The sequence below is a fragment of the Hippocampus bargibanti genome, linkage group LG14 (genome assembly GCF_051943395.1).
Source record: "Hippocampus bargibanti isolate YZ-2025 linkage group LG14, ASM5194339v1, whole genome shotgun sequence".
Taxonomy (NCBI): Eukaryota; Metazoa; Chordata; class Actinopteri; order Syngnathiformes; family Syngnathidae; genus Hippocampus; species Hippocampus bargibanti.
Window position 1 is genome coordinate 12,332,931 of NC_142747.1, and position 18,647 is coordinate 12,351,577.

The 18,647-nt window shown below is 40.8% G+C and overlaps 2 protein-coding genes across 6 annotated transcripts; both read right to left on the reverse strand.

Annotated features, from left to right (window-relative positions):
- Positions 1-290: 290 nt before the first annotated feature.
- Positions 291-8,562, reverse strand: LOC148888342 (transcription factor 7-like 1-B). 2 transcript variants are annotated; one of them, XM_089014126.1, is made up of 8 exons: positions 8,468-8,562; positions 7,010-7,087; positions 6,829-6,937; positions 5,321-5,382; positions 5,155-5,232; positions 3,046-3,205; positions 795-902; positions 291-715 (listed from the first exon to the last, which is right to left on the reverse strand). In XM_089014126.1, the coding sequence occupies exons 2-8, from the start codon at positions 7,081-7,083 to the stop codon at positions 680-682; spliced, it is 627 nt and encodes a 208-aa protein (XP_088870252.1). In that variant the 5' UTR covers positions 7,084-7,087; positions 8,468-8,562; the 3' UTR covers positions 291-679. The 2 variants fall into 2 exon arrangements, with proteins under 2 accessions (XP_088870252.1, XP_088870251.1); XM_089014125.1 differs by having other exon boundaries at positions 6,829-7,087.
- Positions 8,563-9,695: 1,133 nt separating this feature from the next.
- On the reverse strand, positions 9,696-18,117 carry LOC148888343 (uncharacterized). 4 transcript variants are annotated; one of them, XM_089014271.1, is made up of 10 exons: positions 17,529-17,810; positions 17,239-17,404; positions 16,862-17,147; positions 14,760-15,045; positions 14,623-14,684; positions 14,468-14,542; positions 13,885-14,044; positions 12,277-12,384; positions 12,104-12,158; positions 9,696-11,714 (listed from the first exon to the last, which is right to left on the reverse strand). In XM_089014271.1, exons 3-10 carry the CDS (start codon positions 17,128-17,130, stop codon positions 11,584-11,586), a joined length of 1,146 nt encoding a protein of 381 aa, XP_088870397.1. In that variant the 5' UTR covers positions 17,131-17,147; positions 17,239-17,404; positions 17,529-17,810; the 3' UTR covers positions 9,696-11,583. The 4 variants fall into 4 exon arrangements, with proteins under 4 accessions (XP_088870397.1, XP_088870399.1, XP_088870398.1 ...); XM_089014273.1 differs by lacking the exons at positions 17,239-17,404; positions 17,529-17,810 and adding an exon at positions 18,055-18,117 and having other exon boundaries at positions 16,862-17,168; XM_089014272.1 differs by lacking the exon at positions 17,239-17,404.
- Between the last annotated feature and the right edge of the window lie 530 nt (positions 18,118-18,647).

Sequence of the window (18,647 nt, forward strand, 5' to 3'; positions counted from 1 at the left end):
AGTGTGACTAGTGACTTTTAACAAGAGTCTTAAAGAAAATCAGAACATGTTGACATGGCATGCAGGCAAGCAGGCAGGGAAGCGGGCACACCCCCACCACCACAAACATTAAAAACTCATCCTCATCAATTCACCTCTGAGTCCCGTTGCATCTGTTCTGTGATCCCAGAGACATGAAGACATAAAATCAATTGGACAATCGATCAGTTTTATTTACCTTCCTTTCCAGTAACAGAGCAAAATTCCTAGTTCAATTCCCGGTTGCAAGCCAATTAATTGTACTTACAAAGTGATGAGATACATGTTGCGATAAAGAAGCTCGGCGGTGTGTCATCATTATTTGATAAATACCGTACACGTACAGGATGCTAAATACAATGTCTCAATGAAACTACTGCTTGCGTTTTAATCATTGCATTACAACACAATTACATCATTACATTGCATTACAATGCATTACATTGCATTACAACACAAAACCTCTTTTCACCTTTTCAGTGAACCAATGTTAGCTATGGCTGCAAATGATGGCGAGAAAATATTTTGACATTTGTGGGATTTGCTGTGACAAGCGGCACTGGTATGGTTCATCAAGTCGGTGACGAGGATGCACTGTCCTGATCAACACATTCTGTTTTTTTTCAGTTTTCTCAACTTCAGAGGGCAGCATTGCGAATTCTCAGTCCTTGGTCTTTTTATTGTACCGCTTTTTGCCCTACAAACAAGCACACATGACTTTGTATCGAATGCATCTTTATCAGAAGTGGTTCATGTTGCATCCGTGTCACACTTACGTAGTTGTGGCGACAAGACCAGTCTGGATGCTGCAGGGCGTGAAGTCTCCTTTCTTCGTCGGCTCGCTCGTAATACTTGGCTTTTTCTTTATCGGGTAGCAAATGCCACTGCGTTTAAATGACACATTTAGAATGACGTGCAGCAAGAACATCAAGGAGGGATACTTTTGACACATGCTGAGATCTATCAATTACCTATAAGGATAGAAGGATAATTAACTAATTCACTGCCATCCACAAATTTATTCGGAAATGGAAAATATGACATGAGCGTGATTCCCGAATGTGTTCAGGTTTTGTTTTTTTCATGCTTGGGTGCCGATAAAGCGCTGGCCAAAGTCTCTGGCAATGTTTTTTCTTTTCCACAAGGGGCAGCATTTCCCCTTTTTCCATGTTAGCGCTTTGTTCCAGCTTCAGCTATTGTTAAAGCACTCTATAAACCAATTATGTATATACAGTATTGAATTGTATTTTGGACAGCCACCCTCATTTCAAGCTCATATAACTCCAGACCAATATAATTTTGGAATTAACTGTAACTCTTTTTTTCCGATGAAAGAAGACAATCTAAGGTGTCTAACGCTGTATTGAATGTTTATGTCATCCTAAAACTCAATATTCTGTGGGTCCTGCAATTTGAGTTAAAATGACAAAAGTCCTGGTATTGTATTGGACACATTTTTGCACATCGTCTGACAGAGACTGGGTTAAATTATGGGATGTTCTTCAAAGTTAATTCACAGTGGGGTAGATATTTTCCCTCATTTTCTACACTGTTTTGATAACTTAGAGGCAATAGTCTACACTCTTAAGACATGTCTTTATCTCGCTGCACATATATCGAAAGTCAGACATAAGCACAATTGTGATGTGAAATGCAGTAAGAGACCAAGAGGAAGCAACCTGCATCTGCGGACCTCAAATAGAAGAGCAAGTAGTTTTGGCGAGTGTTTTTATCAGTGGTGGCCCACCAGGGCCTGCAAGGCCTTCTCTGCTGGTCTAAAAATATCTGAATCGCAGACTAATGTAAATTCTATTTTGTCAAATAATCTAAATTGTCTTCCAGCTTCCTTTCATTGTTTCCCCTGTTGTGCTGCTTCCAGGTGTGTTTTCATATTTAAGCATTTAACCAATTAACCAATCCCATATAAGCCATCATTTGTTAACATTTGTCAGTTCTGCAAGCCCTGGAGCATCAAATAAGTGTAGATCAAACTGTTGCTTTAACCAATCAGATTTCGAGTTGGCAACCCAAGGCCTGCTCGAAGGCGCTGGTAATTTCAGTTTTTGCAAATTATGATTGGCTAGTCACTAGCCAATCATAGTAAGACTAGCTGCTAGTGATAAGTGCATACTGGCCAGACCTAGCACACTGAATCTGTAGCGAGCATTTTTGTGTTGATTTAATAGAGTGACGGAGGAGAAGAAATCTGGTTACAGATATACTGATAAAGTCATTTCAAGAAATACTTTTAAAGAATAGACAGACATCATTAAGAAAGCATACTGCATCTGTAATGAGCTGCAGAAACAAAAACATTTTGTGTTGATTTAATAGCGGTTTTGTCAAACCACAATGGCTGAAGGAGAAGAAGAAATGGATTTGGTGACAGATATCATGTTAAAGCCATTTTCAACACGGACTTTTCAAGAATAGATGAACATCATTAAGGTTGGACAGCTCCGAACCTAGCAAAACGAGCAAATATTGCAATTTTATGAGGTTATCATGAATACACACGTTCATAATAAAAATTGGAACCGCTTAATGACACTATTTCTTAAATGTCTTCAAGTCAAAAGTTATTTCCTGGCCAACACCACCTTCTAGTTGACGTGTAGTAATATCACACCTCACTTGCAGCTGATTGATTCAGTCTGAGCACTACTTAAGTCTGAAGGCCTAAACAAGTGGTATGCACGACCTGCCACTCTGCTCACAACAATAAATATGACAGGGAAGTGTAGTTGTTTATTTTCTGATGGTTTGGATGAAGTGTTGCATTGTGCTGCCTCTCGCAGGCCAGTCTGGGTATTGCACAATCCAAAGGCATTCACAATTTTAAATATAGTACAGGTACTATTTGTGTTATATATGTTCAAGAGTAAATGAACTGCCTCAGCAGTGCTCCAGAAGTGAAATGTCCCAACTCCAAATTTTTATGCAGCCTTGCAAGACAGACTTCTGGTCCTTTCTGCCTGAGTTTTTGCCACCCCTCAATTTTGCGAAACAGAATGTGAGGGCACTTACCATTTTTCCTAAGGTCTCATTTATAACAGCAATATTTGTTGAGGCAGACTTGGCCTTGACTGCTTGTCTCTGTTCTTTTGAAAACAACATGAAGGCATTTAGGGGTTTCTTGACGTAGGTTTGCCCTGTGACTTGGTCTTCCGCTTTTTTAGGTTTCTTTCTGCAAGACAGTATATGAGTGTCAGATACATCTGACATGAAATACACCGAGGATATGATGTCATAATTTTAGACGAATAAAAAATAATGGCACAACCTGTTATTTTCACTCGGCGGGTCACAGGCAAATTTGGGGTGTGTGACAGACAGCAATAAAAACCTCATTCAGTGCAATTCCCGAATTTATTCAGGAATTGAAAATATGACGCGGAGCTCCATTCCCAAATGTGTTTGGGTTTTGTTGTGTTTTTTTTTTTTTTTGCAAGGGGGTGCCGATAAACCACTGGTCAGACCTCTGGCAATGTCTTTTCCCTTCCACGTGGGGGCTGTATTTGCCTTTTGTACAGCCGCCCACACTTATGCTGCATTGAATGTTTATATAGTCCTCAAACTCAATATTCTGTGGGTCTTGAAATTGAAGTGACAATGACAAAAACTCTGGCACTGGAGTGGACACATTTTTGCACATCTGGCAGTGAATGAGATTAAAAACTTCCTTCTAACATTCGTAACATAAGTCCCATCTCAAAACCCACCTATTTAAAATGGCTTTTTCTGTGTAGTTCTTTCTCGTTTCTATTTATAATTGTATTTCATTTATTGCATTCTATTTGTGATTATATTTTATTTATTATAGTATCTATGCTTGTCTGTGACTGTAAAGTGTCCTTGATAGCTTTGAAAGGCGCTTAAATGTAATGTATTATTATTATTATTATTATTATTATTATTATTATTATTATTATTATTATTATTATTATTATTATTAAAAATCATATCTATTTGTATTGGGATTTTTTTAAAACAGTACTGAGGTATTTATTACGGAGTTCACACGTGGAACTTTGAACAATTTGGAAAGTGTCATGTTTCACAGATGTGCTATATCCACGAGCTATAGAGTACAGCTAGCAGCAACTAAAACTCATTATAAGCTGCATTTAAAAAATGTACCATATTGTTTATGCATTTTCAGAGGTTATTTGTCAACAACTTCAACAACAAAAATGCTCTAACTCATTCACTGCCGGACGATGTGCAAAACTGTGTCCAATTCAATACCAGAGTTTTTGTCATTGTGAAGGCAATTCGCTACACAAACATTTTTAAACATCTTTTCTATTTCCTTTTGCATCATTTTGTCGTTTCTTGGGAGTTCCTGTCACGTCACATCCTGCCGGCCTTTACATGACGTCGCATCCTATGCGTCTTTATAAAAGCTATCGCAAAATGCCCCATCTCTCTCTCTCTCTGGCCCTCCTCAACCAACCTCACAATGTCCCTGCTGTCCCTGTTGTTAAACACCTTGGTTCCTACTGATGGGTTAAAAATGATCCTTCCCTCTGGTTGAGGGCTCTTCACAGTCTTCTAACACCGTGAAGAGCCCTCAACCAGAGGGAAGGATCATTTTTAACCCATCAGTCATTTTCACTCAAATTCCAGGATCCAAAGAATATTGAGTTTTAAGACTACATAAATATTAAATTTAGTGTAGGAAACCTTAGACTCCCTGCTTTCATCATAAAATAAAGTTAATTCCTAAATTAGATGGGTCTGGAGTAATATGAGGTGCATCCTCGTGAAAGGGAAAAAACATTGCCAGGGTGTCTTCTTAACAATGGATTACCCCCAAGCAAGAAACACATCATATTTTCAATTCCTGAATAAAATAGGGAATGGCTGTGAATTAGTTCAGGTTTTTAGCGGTTTTGAAATGGTTTGTGACTGCAACAATAGCATAAGGCTGACCCCAGGCGAACAACAGCTGAGACCCACTGGACTCTAAGGCCTTGTATTTTATTTATTCATTTATTCATTTATCCATCCATCCATCCATCCATCCATCATTCATTCATTCATTCATTCATTCATTCATTCATTTTAGAAAATAAATATTCTACCATTTCTATCCAACACTGTTATTTTATTCCCTCCGACTAATTGCCTTACTTTATCTTGGGAGTGTTGGGGGGAGGTGGAGCAGCAACGTTGGGAGGTGCCGTAATTCTGTACAAAAGCTCTCCATTTCTAAAAAAAAAAAAAAAAAAAAGACACAGATACAAGAAACGTTTGTGGAAAGTTGCAGAGGACTATTTCAAGGCTGGTTTGTACTTACAGTAATCCTACAGGACGCATGTTCATGCCATTGGGCAGCAGCACTTCTGGGACAAATGTAGTCTAAACATAGGACAGATAAAGCAATTGACTTTTATGGCAGAAAAATTGACATGAAATAGCAGGGGGAAATTGAGCTTTTGTAAATATCAAGAATTTGGTCTTGTTTATTTTATTAAAACAACACAAAATAGAATCTGATGTAAATAATGATATTTTTATGGTGGCGTCATGCACTGTTTTTTAAATGGGTATCTTATTTGTCACTATTGATAATTTCTTGTTATTTTATCTATTTAAATTAAATACACTAACTGATGTAATGCAATTCAGTACCATAACAAAAGTGTATTGCGCAGGTGTCATACTCAGTTCATCAAGGTGCAACACCCCTGATTCAAAAACTAGTTCAATGTCAGGCTTCGGCATAGCTTGCTGATATCTGATCATTTGAATCAGGTGTGTTGCATCAGGGAGACATGGAAAACATGCAGGACGGTGGCCCTCCATGATCTGAGTTTTACACTCTTTCTGTGTTGAAACTATTACTGAGATGACAGAAAGACACTCCATACAGTCATTTGGTGAGTAATGTATGTTTTTCAGGTAAGAATTTTGCATCTGTTGTTGTTGTTGTTGTCATTAAATATATAGGACTAAATAAATATTGAATAGTTTCCTTGTAGCTTCACCCATGCTGATTTTGCCTTTCAACAGATGATACCAAGTCAGACTTTTGACTAATCTACCAAACTCGGTAATACTGTGACATTTATTCACTCATTCACTGCCAGACGTGCACAAATGTGTCCACTCTTGCGGCATGTTTTTTTTCATTGTCACTCAAATTGCAGGACCCACAGAACATTGAGTTTTAGGACTACATAAAAATTAAATAAAGCATTAGAAACCTTAGACTCTCTTCTTTCGTCAGAAAAAAAAACAGTTAATTCCTAACTTATATGGTTCTGGAGTTAGCTGAGCTTGAAATGGAGGCGGCTGTAGAAAATACAACACAAAGCATACGTATTGATTTACATAGCGCTTAAACAACAGCTGAAGCTGTAGCCCCCTTGTGGAAAGGAAATAATATTGCCAGAGGCCTGGCCAGCATTTTAACTGCACCCCAGCAAGAAAAACCAAAACCCTAAAAAATGCGGCAATGGCGCTCTACATCATATTTCCAATTACTGAATAAATTCGGGAATGGCAGTGAATGAGTTAATTGACTCCTTAAATCAAGTAAATCAAAATACTATACATTCAGAATGTAGACACAAGCATTTTAACTGGCAAAAACAAATTTACACTCAATAGATTCTCAAATAAACTCATGTGCGTCCTGGGTTTACATGAAGGAAAAAGTGTTTGCAATTTTTGCCATTTGCATTTTGTTTCCTCTCTTCTTGATACATTTTGTTGAGTTCTGATTTCACTTTTAAACCTCATTGTGCATGGAAAATGCATAATAAAATTATTGATTAAATGATACCGGTGTTCTTCTCTTACCTGGCCATGGATATGAGCAAGTGTCTCAATGCCCTGGGGAAGCGGCTGGAGACTCATTGGAACAAAGTGCATGCTGGGAGCAGCCATCACCGGAGTTGGCTGCATGTAACTGTTTTGTATGGGAACAAAGCCATTATAGTCCCTGCGCTGGCTGCCGACTGCCTGAGGGTTGTTGTTGTACCTTGGCCCATCAGGTCGTGAGGGTTCAGCAGCATTTTGAGGAATGCATTTTGATGTAATCCCAGGCATTTCCATATCCCTGCAAAAACAAAAACATACACTGCCTCGTTGAAAGGTCTCCGTACATTGACATGCAGTTTGGATTGAATGGAAATCAAAATTATTTTTCAATTTCTTATATGTCATATGTAAAACAAACAACAATTTGATAAAATTGAGCGTCTTGTTTTTGCTCAGTGGGACATAGATGTAACGGTCATCTGCATAGCAGTGGAAGGAAATGCCATGATTGCTTCAGATGGGACCGAATGGGAGCAGTTACAGTGAGAACAGCAAAGGCCCCAGAATTTGTAACGTGTAACAGGGCTGACTCTGACTGACACACACACACACACACACACACACACACACACACACACACACACACACACACACACACACACACACACACACACACACACACACGCGTGCATGTGTATGTGTATGTGCACTGTGATTCACTGACTGACCGGTTCAGTGTGTCCCCTGCGTACCATCTCAAAGACAGCTGGGCGAGGCTCCAGCACCCACGACGACTTTTGTGAGGATAAAAGCGAATCAGAACATGGATGGCTCGATGGATGAAACACTATCTTGTAAAATACGATTCGATGAGCTTGACTTTAGCCGCAAAATATACAAAAGGATTTCATTTCAGAATTCACTTTCATATAAATATGATGTCCATCGCCAAGTTACCTTCCTCAATTATATCAATTCAATTGCCAGAATTGTATGTGAAATAATTGAGGGAGTAAACTTGGCAATGGACACCATTCAAAGTAACCTTATTCTGACCTGGGTGATGTATGGAATTCAAAGTAAGCTCAATTTCACTTTGACAGAGAAGTGTGTTTGAAGATCAGATGGTAGAAAACTCTGGTACTTTGCCTTCTCGTGTGACCTTTACCCCAGTCAATGCGTCAGGTGCCGTTTTCAACCTGATTTGTCTTTAAGTTCAAATAGTAAATCACAGATATTTCGCAGAAATAGTGGTTTAATTTGAAATTGATTTATTGTTTTGAATAATTGGAAACATCAAAACTTCACAGATAATAATACACATTCATGATCAGAACAGTTTTCTAATCGCCCGTGAACCCTAAACTGGTCACTGGTCTATTTACAAATGGTTATTCCATTTGTAAATAGACCTACCTACTATCCTAGTTTTTGGAATAAGGCAGGAAACTGGAGTACCTGGAGAAAACCCACCAAGCACAGGAAGGACAAGGAAACTAGCATGACTGCCACACTCCTTGTTGGATGTATTAACCAGCTTCGCGTGTGTGTCTGTGTAAGTATATATAATGTGTATATAGAAACTTATAAATATGTGTCTGAATATGTATGAATGCTAAGACTGTGTTATCATTATTCTTGCGCTGACTGACCAGAAATTACTCTTTAAAGCACTTACTTAAGTAGCTCCCAGTGTAGATGTGGTACCTTAGTTCAACTGTTGGAAGACTGTCTCCTTTGCCTCCAAATCCATCTGCTGTTGTGTTGTTGAGGCCGTCCTAGGAATGCCTACCCACACACAGATTTCCACCACTGTTAAACTCAAACTGCTGTCAAAGACATCAAAGGCAGTGATAGTTGTTCGTGTGTCTGGTTTTGGTTTCCTTTGAGACATCATACACATGATGCTACACTTCTTTACATAAGTATGATGTGCTTCTTTCAAATTTTTGTGGGGCTTGAGGTCAAAGGTATGCTTTTAGCTGGTACCCCGAGGATGGCGTTTAAAATCTCAGCCATTGTTATCAAGCCGATGTCAAGAGAGACGGACTGGGCTTAATTTATGTTTACAATTGTACAGATTATTCAAGTGACTTCATCAAAGGTCTCTGACAGTCCTTCCCTCGATCTCCGCCCACTTCCGAACCCGCTTTATCTTCCCAAGGGCCGCGCGGGTTGCTGGAGCCTAGCCCACTGTTCTTTGGGGAGCAGGCAGGGGACACCCTGAACCAGTTGCCAACCAATCACAGGGCACACACAAACAACCATCCGTGGTCACATTCACACCTAGGGACAACTTAACGGTGTTTAACTCCTTCGCAAATGTATAATGGAATTGAAAAGTGTGACATGGAGCGGCATTCCCGAATTTGTTCAGGTTTTGTTTTTTTCTTGTGAGGGTGCCGATAAAGCGCTGGTCATCAATCTGGAAATATTTTTTCTTTCCACGAGGGGGCACCATTTCCCTTTAATCCATGTTAGTGTTTTGTTACAATTTCAGCTGTTGTTTATGCGCTATATAAATCAATATGTATGTACTGCATTGCATTTTGTACAGCTGCTCTCATTTCAAGTTTAGATAACTACATACTCATAGAACTGAGGAATTAACTGTTTTTCTGATACAAGAAGAGCCTAAGGTTTCTGAAGCTGTATTGGCTGTTTATGTAGTCCTAAAACACTGTGGGTCCTACAATTTGAGTGAAAATGACAAAAACACTTTTCACATTGTCTTGCAGTGAATGTGTTAATAACCCTGCCCTCTGTGTAGGAGGAAACCAGATTACCTGGAGAAAAGCCACCACAGGCACGGGAATCCCATGCAAACTCCACACGGAGGCCTAGAGTCTAAAAGACGAGGTGAACAGGAAAAGTTGCTCAGGCTGCACATTTTTATTCGTGAAAGCATCACTTTACCACACTGCCTCGCTGTCATGTTCAGTGGTATGTTCAGCAGATATGTAGTTTTGATGTACCGTGGAATATCTCGATGAGATTTAATTCGTTTTAGTTTTCAATTTGCCCCTATGTGTAGCTGCGTAGGTACTTTGTTTAACTGAATAGTTCATTTGTAGCTCCTGGATTAGTTCATTAAGTGTGCAGTAAGCACAAATTCAATTTATGTCGCTATATGCTACAAGCTAGATAGCCAGCATGGTTGTGGTCAGGTTAACATTGTTTATCTCAGCAGACTTAAATGAACCGTCACTGATTAGAAACAACCAAACACATGACTAAGCTTTGGAGAAAATTGATTAATTGATGTGTTTGTCATTTGTCTGGGCCTTAAAAGGCAGAAACCGACAGATGGTAAAAATGGTTGAGTTTAATGGCAGGAGAAAAAAATGCAGACGGTGCAGACGTTGGATGATATTCACAAGAACGGTAGTGGTTCATGCATCAATCTCAGTCCAGTGGTACCAGGTTCATTTCCAGCTCTAGCCTTCTGGTGTGGAGTAGGCACCGTCCCCTCTGCCATGTACGGGTTTCTCTGGGTACTTTGGTTTCCTCCTGCATTCCAAAAGCACACATGGCCGGCTGACCGCCCCAAATTCTCTCTCGGTGTTTGTGAGCACAGATTGTCTGTGTACCCTGCGATTGGCTGGCTCCAGCGGTGTTCAGGGTGTCCCCCGTCTACTGCCCAAAGGCTGCTTGGATAGGCTGATAGATCCAACTTTGTGACTGAAGAGCAATCACTTGTTTGAGTCCATGAAATCGTCCTATCATACGCTCCAGCCCCGCCCTTGTGACCTTAAGCAGGTCGGAAAATTGATGCATGTGCAAAGATAAATACAGTGATACCTCATTTACAAACCCCTTTGCTTACGAACTTTTTGGTTGACGAACGTTACATTTATGAACATTTTACCTTGGCAGACAAACTTTACCTTGGCATACAAACTTTTTCGTACACAGAGTTGCCTCAATGAGTGATGTCGTTCGAAAGGTTATTCCTCATCAAGTGTTTCATGCTGATGAAACCGGCCACTCCATTCCATCAAGCCATCAACGATCACTAAGATAAATAAAACTTTGTCATAGTGTACCGTTTATTTGGAACAGATTATTCTCATTTTAATAGTTTCATCTGGGAAATTAATTTTTGGGATACACACATTTCGCCTGACACTGTCTGGGAACCTATTAAATTGGTTTTATTTTGTTCATTATATGGACTGGATTGGATTTGGATTGGATATGAATGTAAATATTGAGAATTTCCATTACTCTTTACTGTTAAATATGTTTCCATGGTCGAGAGTGATGCCCAATTCACATACGTGGTTCAAACCAATGTTTTTGTGGAATCATTACCATTAAAAAAAGCAACTTCTAATGTGAGTGCAATGCATCTGTTAAGTGATCTATGGATGGTGTTCTCCTGCATTTCATGGCTTGTTGAAAGGCAAGCAAACATTTGTGCACTGCCCGATTGTTCAAAGTACCAAAGTAAGCTGATACTTTTTGCAGATTTTTAGAGTCATCAGAAATCAAAAGTAAATAATAAAAACAAAAACACATAAAAAAATAATAGGGACCCCATAACGGTCACTGCTCCGGTCTTGCTAATGTAAAAACTATGTGAGAATAAGTCATTTAATGTGATTTGTCCAAAACCATTGAGAAATTGGAGAAATTATTTTCTCATACAAAAATAAGTTTTTTTTTTCTACAATGTGTGACAGTTGAGTCCCACTAGACATCAAACAAAAGCCAGTGATTAAACAGCAGAGGTAAACTTTCAAAAAAAAAAAGATGGGGTGGGGAGTTTCACAGGCTGCATCAATCCAGCATTCACGGTGGAGTATTTTGGTCCAAAGAGAACTGTTCAGTCGTTGAATCCACTGACAAAGAAGCAGGACTTTCTTCATCGTCACTGTCTACCGGTTCTGGTTCTTCATCCTGAAGTTCGGATGTTGATGTTGCTGTAGAAATCAAATTGATACTTATTCAGGGAACACATTTCACGTCATATACTGTATGTCAAGTGTCAGCTGTTACAATACAAAATGTATAATCGGCACATAAAAAGTTTGTCAACAAATGACACAGGAAGAAGGCTACTGCTAACTATTTTTGTTTTTGTCATGTCTGCAATTTCTTTTTTTTTTTAATTTTCTTTCATGTTTTTTTATAAAATAAATAAATGGAGTGAATAACCTCCAGGAATGTGGATTCATATATTATATATTATATATTATATTCGGATTTTAGCGAGGGTGGCACAATTTGATATCCTTTAGTGTACATCATTTTTGTATATTCTCCTGTCAGATTTAAATTATACTTAGTTAAATCATAAATATTGCCTTACCCTGTCCACTGCCAGTTGTTAAGTCCCGAATTCTTTTATTATACCTTTTTTTGCCCTTCAGTTGGGAGTGAAAAAAAACCACATGTAATGGTAGAGTATTAGCCGTAGAGTACAAGAAAATAAAATCATTACATTTTGTAGTACATCAATGTATGCAAATGTGTTAAACTCACATAGTTGTGACGGCAGGACCAGTCCGGATGCTGCTGGGAATGAATTCGCTTTTCTTTTTCAGCCAGTTCGTAGAACTTAGCTTTCTCCTCCTCTGGTAGCAAATGCCACTGTGTTGACATAACACATATACAGTATTGACACACAAACAATTCCATTATACTCTAGAAGGTTTCATTGTAATATGACATTCATAACTCTGTGGCCAAACATATCAATTAATGCATTTTCTCCATAGCTAGGTTACTGATTTCCTTTTTTTCTCATAATAAAAATGAGTCATTCGTTGCATTTAAATCAGGTGTCCAATATCCCCAACTGACAGGATATAAGAGGGTACAGCAAGTGCTGAAGAATAAATAACTGTGTCTTTGTGTTGTCATATTATTTGTTATTTTTTTAATTTTATTTTTTTGTTTGACTTCACGATGGCGCCGCGAGAGTGGCTGCCTTTACAGCAGCTCCTTTTGTTTTTCTACTTCTTTCTTTCCTTACCTCTTCCTTTTATAACTTTGCTGCTGTGAGTGAACGCTGGTGCGAATGGCTGCCGCGAATGCCTGCTGCTACTCACCCGCACAAAAAAAAAAAAAATCCAGGACCCACAGAATATTGAGTTTGAGAAACATGAACATTCAATTCAGCATTGCAAACCCGAGAGTCTCTTTCATCAGAAAAAAAATAGTTGATTCCTAAATTAGATGGGTCTGTGGTAATATGAGGTGCAAGTGGGGGCAGCTGTACAAAAGGCAAATGCTGCCCCCTTGTGGAAGGGAAAACATTGGCAGAGGTCCGACCAGTGTTTTATTGGCACACACCCTCAAGAAAAACCAAAACCTGAACAAATTCAGGAATGGCGCTCCACGTCATATTTTCAATCCTCGAATAAATTCGGGAATGGCACTGAATAAGTTAAGAAATGTGCAGGATGGCTAGAACTGCCTTGGAATTATACAGAAATATAGCAAATATGAGGCCTCTTGAACGGCAGCCACAGCCAAATACATAGAGACACAGATCCTATTGACACCTACTGCACACACTGTCAGTAATCAAATGCCCTGCTGGCACAATAGCCTGGCGACCTGAAGAAGAGCACGCCATTAACAACAAAACAAGAAAGCTCTGTCATATCAAACATCGTGGGACTGTGCCCAGAGGAGAAAGTGGAGCTGTGGACTCGTGAGTGTCATGGGCACTATCAATGAGGAAACAATAGGCCTCCAGCTCACAGAACCCTGAGATGATCTACTTGGTGAATGCAAGCTTGGTAAAGAGGAGGAGCCAGATGGACTCTCATGTCAAGACAAGCCCCTGCATGGCATGTACCAATGAGAAATGGTCAAAGTCAAGCCAGAAAATGTTTGACTTGAAGACAACATGAACATAGCAGAACGAGACTTGGCCCTAAACACAAAATCAATAGATTGTGGTCGACCACCTCAGGCAGGATTCCAGTTGCAGTTTAAGCAACAACGCCCCAGTGACTGTGCAGCGTATCACAGCAGCAGGCATGAGAGGCATACATTGACCACTATAACTAGGTAGCCAGAGTGGTACACGGGAACAGAATCTACTAGTACAGAATCTACTAGTACATTAGAGTCACTTACCATCTTTCCTAGGGTCTCATTTATAACCGCAATATTCGTTGAGGCAGATCTGTCCTTAACTGCTTGCCTATGTTCTTTTGAGAACAACATGAAAGCATTTAGAGGCTTCTTGACGTACGTTTGCTCCGTGTGTTGGTCGTCTACTTTTTTGGGTTTCTTCCTAAAATAGGACATGACAATTTAAGTTTGTGAGGTCATTAGAAGAAAAAACAGGATTGTATTTGCACAAATAGAAAATCCGAACCGAAGAATCTCTTAGAGCCTAGCCAGAGGCCATTTTACTATGACAACACCCGAGTTTCCCTTATCAACTGCCATGACTGCTTTACCAAAACCAAACCATAAGATCCATCCATCACTTGAACTAGTTTATCCTCACGAGAGTCGCAGGTTCGCTGCAACCTATCCTTGTGTTCTTTTTGGCAGTACACTCTGAACTGATTGCCAGCTAATCCCAGTTCCGGCAAGGTGTTAGAATGTGAGAGGAAACTGAAGTACCCGAGAAAACCCACCCAGGCATTCGGCTAACATGCAAAGTCACATAGAAAAGCAAACAGTTGAGAATAAAACGGCAAGATCTTACTTTGGCTTGGTAATTGTGGGTGGAAGAGGAGCTGTAAAGTTTGCGGTTGTAACTTTGTACAACAGTTCTCCATTTCTTCACAAATGAACACAATAGATATGATTAGAAGGCATTCTAATATTTCGGTATTGGTAATGCACATCTGCGGTACTTACAGTAGACCAACAGGACACATTTTCATGCCATTAGGCAACATAACCTCTGGTACAAAATTTGTCTAACAAAAACAAAGAAATGCAACAATTTTCATAGAACGATAACAACATTGCAAGAGGTTTGATGACAATTTTACCTGTCCAGGAATGTGTGGACGTGTCTCAATGTTCTGCGTGATAGGTTGAATATTCTGATGGCTCATTGGTACAAAATGCATGCTAGGTGGAGCCATGACTGGATTTGGCTGCAGGAAATTGTTCGGTAGAGGCACATAACTGTTTTGTATTGGAATAAAGCCATTAAAACCTCGGCTCTGGCCCACTGGCCGAGGGTTTGCGCTGAAGACTGGCGTCGCAGTTCGAGATGGTAGAGCAGCATTTGGAGGTAAACGGTTAGAGGTAAAACCTGACATGTCCTTGTCTCTATTAAAAAAAGAAGAAGAGAACCAGCAACCCATTTATTATTATGCAATGAAAATGTTCATCGCATGCATGGTCAGTCATTGTGTGACGTTAAAGCAGTTATAAACATTATTCCAACACCTGAAGACAATGCTTGGGATTATTTGGCTCTTGTGACACATACTGAGTGGGAGATGATTTTCTGTTGGCAATAACACACAATCATATTGTCATTATTAATTTACTCAAGCAAATTTCAATCGATACAATTTAACTCATCCTTATTTCAAGAAATTATTCTTAGATTAAATGATCACATCCTCTACGAATGTGGTAGTCACCTAACTGTCAAATAAAACAATTAGCAGTTTACTGTGAGCTCTTGTGAAGAGGCTTCTCGTTGAAAATGTTGACAAAGTGGCATATTTACAGAGGTACTTACTCAGGTAGTTCCCAAAGTAACACACATACCTTCCTTATCTGTTGACGCAATGGTGATGCAAGTTTAATTTTTCTCGCCTTGTCTGGTTCATGACGTGTTCAACGTTTCGATGCCCTCTGTATCACACATTGTATTGCACGCTGTGCATTCGACGCACTCTGACACAGCTGTGATGTCAGAGACATCAAAACAGTATTGGTCTTTTATGTGACTTTTGGGATGCTTTCGGGCATCACCTTAGACAATGATGAATATGACGCATCACTGGACCTGATCGTATGAATGATCATATTCAACTTTGCACAGTCATTTGCATTTGGCATAATAACACATTCAACATGCATCACTTTGGAGGACCTGCAATGGTGACGGCCTCCTAAATACTGACTTGCCTGACTTTGTTAATCATTTAAAGTCTTTCATTAAGAGTGTTTGAAAAAAAGTATGAAAAAGCCTGGGAAGGAGTTCTGTTTCTGTTCTGACGTCGCCGGAATTTGAGAGCAAGTAGCCACGTGCTGTATAATTTAACTATTACTCGTGTACAGTATAGTCTACAATGACATGTCGGAAACTTCAATTTCAGTAAATGTTTGCGTCAAAAATACATCATCAGGTCAGAAATGCAAAGCAATTAAAGTCAGTAATATTTTAATGCTGTCCTGTTTTTTCCCCCTCATCATTTATTAGTGGGTTAATGTCAGCACCATTGCATTGTGTTTTCTTCAAATCCTCTCATGTGTATGTATGTATGTATGTATGTATGTATGGATGTGTATATGTATGTACAGTAAAGTCTCGTTATATCGATATTCTCGGGAGTCCGAAAAATATCGATATATATCGATATATCCGACCCTGTTTGCATGTAATTTTCTCCGTGCGTACATAGAAATAGTATCGATATAACCGGGACTATCGATATAACGAGATTTTACTGTATATTTATGTGTATATACATGTATACATATTTATGTATGTGTGTGTATATATATACATGTGTGTGCACAAATATTTATATATACAGTAAAGTCTCGTTATATCGATATTCAAGGGAGTCCGAAAAAATATCGATATAACCGGGACTATCGATATATCCGATATCGATATAACGAGACTTTACTGTGTATATATATATATACACTATTGGAGGACACTGCATGGCAGAAACGGTGGGCTGCAACGCAAACGCCTCCGGAATTTTGTCGGCAAGGCCAGACAATTCATGAAAGGTGGAGTCGGGGGGTGTGGTCGCCAGGACTGCTTAGATCATCAGGGGCTGCTTCTCTATAGAAGCCCTGGTCCCCGATACTGTTGCCCGCCACCGTTTTGAGGTTTTACAGGAGTTGGGCCGGCCGGCTTTGACCCAGCTCCACGTCATGCGTCAGAGCTGCGTACCTCTGGTGTTCCGTGAGGGTGGGTTGCCTCAGGATTTCCTGTTTTAGGGCAGCGTAAGGATTCTCAGCTGGAGGGTCGCAGATGACTCGGCGCAAACGACCAGCCAACTCCGGAGTGAGGGTGGCGACCACGTAGTGGAATTTGGTGGTCTCCTGGGTGATGCCATTGTTGACGAATTGGGAGTCAACCACTTGGAACCAGAGCTCCATGTCGTCGTGCCAGGGGGGAGGAAGTTTGAGGGAGACGGTGGAAATCTGGTCTCTTTCCATTAGGAGAGTGTATTGGGCTGAGGAAGAGAAAAAAAATCCTGGCTGGCTCGCCAATACCGAGTTTGATGTTTCTCTTTATTCGTAAGTTTGTTAGTTGTCAGATCTCACAGGGAAGTGACACGCAGACAAAATGTGTCCAGGCGCTTGATCATGGCGTGGAGTCGAGCAAGTCGTTCTGCCGTGTCACGTCTTCGGCGTGTCCGTACTTGTCCGTGCTTGCCCGGACGTGTCTGTGCAGGTCTCTGCGAGTCTTTGTGAGTCTGTCCATCTGTCGCTGCAAAGGGTGCTACTTATACCGCACTCCGGTATCAGGGCATATGCAATGCATGCGTGGGAATGCGTCAAGCTGATGCACTTGAAAGACTTGAAAGATGCAGACTTGAAAGGTGCATACTCACGTCAGCACCGCGGTGCACACATGTGACGCCACAGGCAATAACGATTTTGATGTTTCTGTTTATTCGTAAGTTGGTAAGTTGTCAGATCTCACAGGCAAGTGACACGCAGCCGAAATGTGTCCAAGAGGTTGATCGTGGCGTGGAGTCGAGCAAGTCGTTTTGCCGTTCCTTGAACTCCGTCCGACCCCCAGCGTGAGCTTCGTCTTCTGTGTGTCCGTATTTGTCCGTGCTTGCCCGGGTGTGCCTGTGCGGGTCTCTGCGAGTCTCTGTGAGTGTGTCCCTCTGTCGCTGCAAAGGGCGCTACTTATACTGCACTCCCGCGTCAGGGCATACGCATTTGCATGCGTGGGAATGTGTCAGGCTGATGCACTTGAAAGACTTGAAAGGTGCAGGCTTGAAAGGGGCAGACATGAAAGGGGCAGACTTGAAAGGGGCCGACTTGAAAGGCGCCGACTTGAAAGGCGCACATGAAAGGCTTACTCACGTCAGCGCCGCGGTGCGCACATTTGATGCCACAGGCAATAACGAGTTTGATGTTTCTCTTTATTCGTAACTTGGTTTGTTGTCAGATCTCACAGGCCAGTGACACTCAGACGAAATGTGTCTAAGAGTTTGATCGTGGCGTGGAGTCGAGCAAGTCGTTTTGCCATGCCGTGATCTCCGTCCGACGCCCGGCATTAGCCTTGTCTTCGGCGTATCCATACTTGTCCGTGCTTGCCTGGGCGTGCCTATGGGGTTCTCTGCGAGTCTCTGTGAGTCTGTCCCTCTGTCGCCACGAAGGGTGCTACTTATACCGCAATCCCGCGTCGGGAGATACGCATTCGCATTTGTGGGAATGTGTCAGGTTGATGCACTTGAAAGACTTGAAAGGTCCAGAATTGAAAGGTGCCTTTGAAAGGCGCACTTAAAAAGGCGTACTCGCGTCAGCGCCGCGGTGTGCCTATGTGATTCCACAGGGCTCCCCTCCTGGATCCGATGTCGGGTGAAGTGATGAAGGAAAACATGATCCGGACACGCTCAGAAGAGCCGGTAGGAGGCGAGCTTTTCCGGGAAGGCCACACAGAGGGGCCAGGCATGAAAAAGGTCGATCGCCGGGCGGGGAGTGGGGGGGGCGTTGTT

Bases quoted from the DNA above. Each gene is read 5' to 3' on its own strand.
- LOC148888342 (XM_089014125.1), bottom strand. From the start codon at position 7,083: ATGGAAATGCCTGGGATTACATCAAAATGCATTCCTCAAAATGCTGCT. The intron at 5,233-5,320 runs GTAAGTACAAAC...TTTTTTTTTTAG, and splicing joins ATGCGTCCTGTAGGATTACT to AAATGGAGAGCTTTTGTACA. The intron at 716-794 runs GTAAGTGTGACA...GCTTGTTTGTAG, and splicing joins GGTCTTGTCGCCACAACTAC to GGCAAAAAGCGGTACAATAA.
- LOC148888343 (XM_089014273.1), bottom strand. From the start codon at position 17,130: ATGGAAAGAGACCAGATTTCCACCGTCTCCCTCAAACTTCCTCCCCCC. The intron at 14,045-14,467 runs GTAAGATCTTGC...GTCCTATTTTAG, and splicing joins CCCACAATTACCAAGCCAAA to GAAGAAACCCAAAAAAGTAG. The intron at 12,385-13,884 runs GTAAGTGACTCT...ATGTCAACACAG, and splicing joins ATGAGACCCTAGGAAAGATG to TGGCATTTGCTACCAGAGGA.